The sequence below is a fragment of the Fibroporia radiculosa genome, assembly GCF_000313525.1.
Source record: "Fibroporia radiculosa TFFH 294 genomic supercontigs, scaffold3239, whole genome shotgun sequence".
Classification (NCBI taxonomy): Eukaryota; Fungi; Basidiomycota; class Agaricomycetes; order Polyporales; family Fibroporiaceae; genus Fibroporia; species Fibroporia radiculosa.
In genome coordinates, this window is record NW_012133677.1 from 1 (window position 1) to 6,233 (window position 6,233).

The window sequence follows — 6,233 nt, forward strand, 5'->3', positions numbered from 1 at the left end:
ATTTGCCTCATGATTATGTGTCTAACAAATCCTTAGAATAAAATTATTGCGGCCCCCATTGCGAACGAAGACACTACGTTCTCGTTGCAACAGCAGCAGATTGCGGAGGATCTGAAGCATCAAGCCCAGTCTGCATTCCTGGGAATTCGCCTTATGAACTTGATTGATCTTCCGGACGTCGTGTTGAAAATGCATGTGTATAATCGTCGACCGCAGATGGATGCACTCGTCGCGTCTCTGATGGCGTCTTTTGCGTCGAAAGGAGTCCTCGGGTTACATCCCGAGAATGCATTGACTATCGCAATCCCAAGGGCAGCGTTCCACGGCCCCGTCTTCAAAACACCGCCGCCAATTACACACAAGACGCCGTACTTAAAGCTGAAACCCGAGTACTTCAAAAATCACGTCAAGCCATTGGAGGTACCGCTGGTGGCAGGCCAGCATCGCTACGTCGCCCTTACCCGATACGTCGCTGCTGACCAGAAGCTCCTCGCGAGCAAGAAGGCCGTACTGGACGAAATTCCCTTAGGTGATTCACGGGCTGCGAAGCTGCAGACAGATATTGCGGCCCTTGAGGAGACGCTGCAAAAGAACGCAGTGTGGGCTGTACGAGTGTATGACCGGGGTAAGCATATATATATTCTTTGTTCTGGGTCGCCGATACGCACCTTGGTGCCAGTCGGCTTGGATAACTTTACGCCGATGCGCACCCTTATGCCAATCGGCGTCATCGCCAATGCGCATACCTGTGCGAATCGGCAGCATTGTCTGGCGTTCTCACGTTGTTTCCATATGATGTTAACAAGTATCACCGACACACAGATATCCTCGACAAGGACGCCTGCACAATCGGCCGCTATCTAGGCCGAAATGAACACACGCCAAAAGCTGCTGAGACGGCGGACGAACGTCTTGAAGCACATTTGCTGGATTTGAAGGAGAAGAGCGGCGACGAGTACAAGCAGCTCGTCAAGGATATCCTACAAGAGCACCGGCAGCGGTCTGGTGTACGTTCAGGGCATTCAAACGCCTTGTCAAAAATTGTTGGGACTCCGGAACTTCTTAAAGTATTGGTGGCCTTGATACCGGGCCGCCGGCATTTTCTTGCATCGGGTCTGCTCCGCGTCAAGGCAATTGAAGGCATGGATGATGTGTACTTGGGTGTAAGTATCTTAAATGCCTGATGCATTCACTTTTTCTGGATCTCATGTCATTTCAGCTTATTTGCGAATACTTGGCCCACCATTGGCAACTCCTTGGAATAATCGGTTCTACAGACCCACTCAACGCCAATGTTGCGGATCTCGAGGCCGCCCGCGATGATGACATTATTTCCGCCCCCTCTGGGGTATCTGCGGGAGCGATAGCGCTGAAGGCATTGCGTGAATTGCGTGGTCGGCTTTGGACAGACGCCACTCCCGACTGGGAGATTTGGACGGACGACATTCTTGACGAGCTGAATGCAGTGGTCGCTGATACGATCAAGCATCCGGAAGACATGGGGATGAACATCCCTCGCGCGATCGTCGAGCTCAAGAAGTATCGCCAAGCGGTTCTGGCCGTCATCACCAAGCACTTCGCGAAGGATATTGAATGTGGCTCGGCAAAGGGCACGCACGCCATAAACGTGCGGGAGCGTATGCGTCTCTACCTCATGCCTCCCAGTGTTCGCGATAGTAACGACGTGGTCCCGATGCCACTTCTTACGTCGAAGGTATTTGCAGACGTTGTCCGAGAATTCGCCCATTACAAGCAAGGGCTACTTGAGGTACGTCCACATTTGTGCCGGATCGCATACTGGTGCGAGTCGGCGTAGGCTGCAGGTGTTATAAGCCATCGCAGCCTGTGCCGATTCGCGCACCAGTGCGAGTCGGCAAATGAGCTTATATCAACGTTATCAATTCATGCATCTCGCCCACAGCTGGCCAGGATGTTCGATCCGCTCATCGACTATAGGCATCATCTCCAAGATGCCTCTAATCGAGATGCATGGATAATAGTCCTGCGCGGACTCAAAATCAATTACGATTGGCTTAACGACGAGGCCCCCGCGGCTGTTATCTTGGAAGCGGTATGGGGAGCGAGAACTGACTTCGTCGCTTTTTTAGAGTGGTTTGCCAACCAAACTCCTCCAGTATACTCGGAGCAGCGCTCCCTCAAGAGAGCGCAAATCGCAAAATGGCAGCCCCTGGCTGAGGGAGAAGCGGCCCCCACAGATGAATGGAAGACAAGACGGAATACTTTGTATTCCGTCGATCAGCTCCAAGATCTCGACGCGCTCGTTCACGCCCGGGACCTCGCTAAGGACAATAGCCAGGTCATGGTCGCGAGGGCGGCAGGGGACTACTCTGGCGCGCCCCGCATTATCGCTGCCCACCCACAGCTGCGCCTTTTATTCTTAACAGGCGTCCCATGGTGGCCCGGATGCAAGAAGGACCCGCGCCACAAGCTATGGCCCTTTGTCCTAGGTGCGTATTGGGAACGCGCCTACAATGCCGAAGTTCGCCCCAGGTGTTTCAACAAATGCGTCGTCGAGTGGCGCAACAATATATCCAAGGATCTCGGCCTGATGTTGATGAGCGCGCCCACCCGTCCCCATAGCGGCAACTTTCAATTCCCCTTTCCTGACGGCCTCGCACACCCAGCCGAGCCACTCGAGAATCCGGAATGGCTTGCCGGCGGGAACCATACTGTGTCCGAGACGAAGGAGAAGGTGGCTGTTGCCCTCCTGCGCCAAGAACAAGCAAACGACCGTCACGCTGCAATTCAAAAAATTGTCAGCATGATCGAGCGTTTGCCCTTCGTCCAATCGGCGGGTCAGGCAACGGACGCGATCGACCGAGGTGTATCCAATGCTGTAGAACACCTGTTGGAAGTGAGTTGTTTTTTCTTTTTACAGTCTAATCTATATAACTCATATTTACTGTTACACAGGTCCTGGATTATGCTGCAGCGCGCGCGACATATCGCGATACTCAAGGCGATCCTGCCGCATCATTTGACCCATCTATGGCTGGCTCCGCGTTTAGACAAGACTATCGTCGCCGGGCTTCAGTAGTCGATGTCGCTACTCTGTGGCCTGAGGTATGCCACCTTCTATTACTTTGTGTGCGAATCACGTTGATTTGAATTTGTCAGGACATTACAACATTCTGGAGACAATCTCAAGTTGAAGCGCCATCGGGCAGTGCTGTCATTGCTGAAGAGGCCCCAGGCGATGACGCCGGCAATGTCACTGGGGATCCAACTGAGCCCAGTGCAAACCTTCCGGCCAAGCGCGATAGGTCGTCGTCCGGTGGTGAACGCCGCCCGGGCAAGAAGGCTCGTTCAGAGGATACGGGTAAGTGCTCCACCAGGTTTACCTGCCAATCGGCATAAGTGTGCGAATCGGCGAGTTCGCCGCCGAATCGCACGGTCGTGCCAATCGGCATTGCTCTAATGCTCTAATTCTAAATCTAATTCTTTGCACGTCAGGTATGGATGTGGACAGCTCCCCATCCGATGCCCCCCCGGTCGCCGAAGCATAGCCTGTCAGTTGTGTGAGATCTCTTGCTAAATACATCACCAACCCACTGAATATATTCTAGCATGAGCCAGCAATAATCACGCTTCGAGTATATCTTGTTTGTCGTACGTTCTTGCCGTTGTTGGACATTTGTTGGACATTTATTGGACATTTATTGGACATTTGCACCTTGTATAAGTCGTCTTGTTTAGCCGTACGAATTCTATTTGCTTGTTCTCGATCATGTCTAGATCGCCCTGGAAGGCAGCGTGTGAAACAGGCGTACAATTGCTCACTATCACCGATCTTGCTCGTAATATTCTGAAGTGAACACGCCAGGACTTGTTTGAATACGTGTCGTTGTAGATGACCTTTAACGCAATCGTGAAGCCAGAGATGAACTGACAGTGGTCAGAAGAGCCCCACGCGGTGGACAAGCGGGCTTTCAGTCGCTGGAGGAGATACAGGGCGACGAAGACGATGGAGAGAGCGAAGCACCCTAGCCGATATACTAGGAACATTAATTGGGTAAACTATCGGAGGAAGATTAACCTTAGATGCTAATCCATTAGATGTGAGGTTTCTGATACAAATAATTCTGTGCACGGATCAAACTAAACTGAAAGGCGATCAACGACAAAATGAATGCCGATGCGCATGGATGTGCACTTTGGCCGAGCCGACAATAGTATCAGACAAATGTCTGTGGTAGCTGCGTGACGAAGCCACCAAAGGTATAAACATGCAAGAAAAACATCGGTCAGATGACAACAAACGCAAAGAGCCAATTGGCACGCGTGTGCGAGTTGGCAGGATAAATAGACGTATGGCGCGATAAGATTACATGAAGTCCATATCATGACGAGTTGTATGAAGAGCAGATGCGCGACGTCGCTGAGAAGGGCGAGGCTCATCAAGTGCGAATGGATCATCACCATATGCAGCTAGTGACATGCTTCGCTTCAGTTGGTGCTTCCGCTGTGAGATTCTATTCGAAGACAAGCCGGGTAGCAGTGGGTTAGATAGCGGAATTCCTGTTGGATTTGTAAGAATGGGAACGCCGGATCGCCGCTTCAGTTCTCCGCGCTTCACAAGAGTATTGGCCATCTCGCAGCCCACAAGTAGAGAGACGGCATCATAGGCACCATGTTCACCATTGCGGAACAGTTCGGTAAGTTGTTGATGATATTCGTGCAGAACAGGCGTGGGTTTGAACTCCCAATCAATGTGAAACAACGAGCCCTTAACCTGCTTAGATGTGAGCGCGTTTGCAATGCCCATTCGAATTAGATTGAAGCTTGTTATCCCTTTCGCAGAATGTTTCTTCGTCCAAGCTCCTCCTAATCCATGTCGTTTGCCCGTTGCAACGTACTGACGATAAAGGGGGCTTGCTGGCTCCAAAAGTGAGATAATCAGGACTGTGAACATAATGACAAAAGGGCCACCGTCTTTCGCCCCCTTCCGCGTGGTATTGGTGATCCAAGGGGCATCGACGATAAAGGAAGTAACCTCGTCTGGTGTCATCGTGGGCGGAATATGTAGGGGATCGTCTTGAGTAGTATAGAACACATTCGGGGCGACCTTAGACATAACGATGCCGCATATCAGAGCGAGCTGATGTAGTGGTTTACCAAAGTCAAAGTGAGCCAGCACCCAACGGTAGGTCTGACTGCAGTATCCTGTGTCTTGCTGCGCGATGTTCGCATACGAAAATTTCATTTCTGTAGGAAGCACCTGGCGATTCAAATAATGGCCTAGTTCGGAGAGGCGGATGGAGGCAACATCCCAGGGAGATTGACTGCTTGCCATAGCCGCATTAAACGCAGCCTCCTTGCCACGTTGAGATGGTCCGAGGGCAAAAGCATGTTCAATTTGATCAATCAAAGTGGGACGAGGACTGCGATCTGCTTTCGAGACATTCTTCCAATAATTCCAAACAACTTTTGATGATCGACGACCAGCACCCTGAGGGTTGGGAGGAGACCAAGGAACATAGCATATCTGCAACCCTCTTGCAGCGATGAGCAACACATCGATGCACCATTGTTCATGTTGCAATCCTTCTAAAGCAGGGGGTACGTAGGCGTGAATCAATTCTACCGCCGCCTGCAAAACGGCAATAGATCCCCCACGCGATATAAGGGGTGCACCGAGAGTGTGCGGATGATGAGGTTTCGTCATCCCATACAGAGCCGTGGCAAATTCGCGCTGAGTGGTGTCATTATCATCGGGAGCAGGAAGACCTTGGGCAATGTCCAGGCTGTGTTCACAAATAGCGGAGGTTATCGTGGCGTATACACCTTTCTCGTGAGAGAGAGGGTTATCAACCTTGAGCCATTGATCCAGTCGGGTAAGTCGGAGTTCATGGTGCTGACGATCAGAAGGTGACATGGATTCCAGTATTGCAGGTGTAACGGATTTTATCGCCCTACGGACACCAAATGCGACGAGCTGCTTGACGTCCTCAATATATACACTTAACGCAATATGCGCTATCATAGCCGCGCGCTGGACGGAGTTCGGGTATCCCGCCTGCATGTAGACTTGTGGCACGGGATAGTATTTTGCCAACATAAACCGAAAATGAGCCATATATGCCTAAAGGGAGTGAAAATAGGATCAGTCAAATGGAACAGATTGAAGGTAAAGTAGGAGCTGTGCCGACAAGGGCACAGTGGTGCCGATTAGCACGACTGTGCCAATAGGCACAGTGATGCCGATTAGCACG

The 6,233-nt window shown here is 51.3% G+C and overlaps 2 protein-coding genes across 2 annotated transcripts; one reads left to right on the forward strand and one right to left on the reverse strand.

Annotated features, from left to right (window-relative positions):
* Positions 1-153: 153 nt before the first annotated feature.
* Positions 154-3,527, forward strand: FIBRA_08808 (uncharacterized protein; the record flags this gene model as incomplete). Its single annotated transcript, XM_012330428.1, has 8 exons — positions 154-625; positions 680-748; positions 823-1,163; positions 1,220-1,768; positions 1,922-2,875; positions 2,935-3,084; positions 3,139-3,340; positions 3,475-3,527. 8 exons carry the CDS (start codon positions 154-156, stop codon positions 3,525-3,527), a joined length of 2,790 nt encoding a protein of 929 aa, XP_012185818.1.
* Positions 3,528-4,345: 818 nt separating this feature from the next.
* FIBRA_08809 (uncharacterized protein) lies at positions 4,346-6,097 on the reverse strand (the record flags this gene model as incomplete). Its single annotated transcript, XM_012330429.1, has 1 exon — positions 4,346-6,097. One exon carries the CDS (start codon positions 6,095-6,097, stop codon positions 4,346-4,348), a length of 1,752 nt encoding a protein of 583 aa, XP_012185819.1.
* Positions 6,098-6,233: the final 136 nt, after the last annotated feature.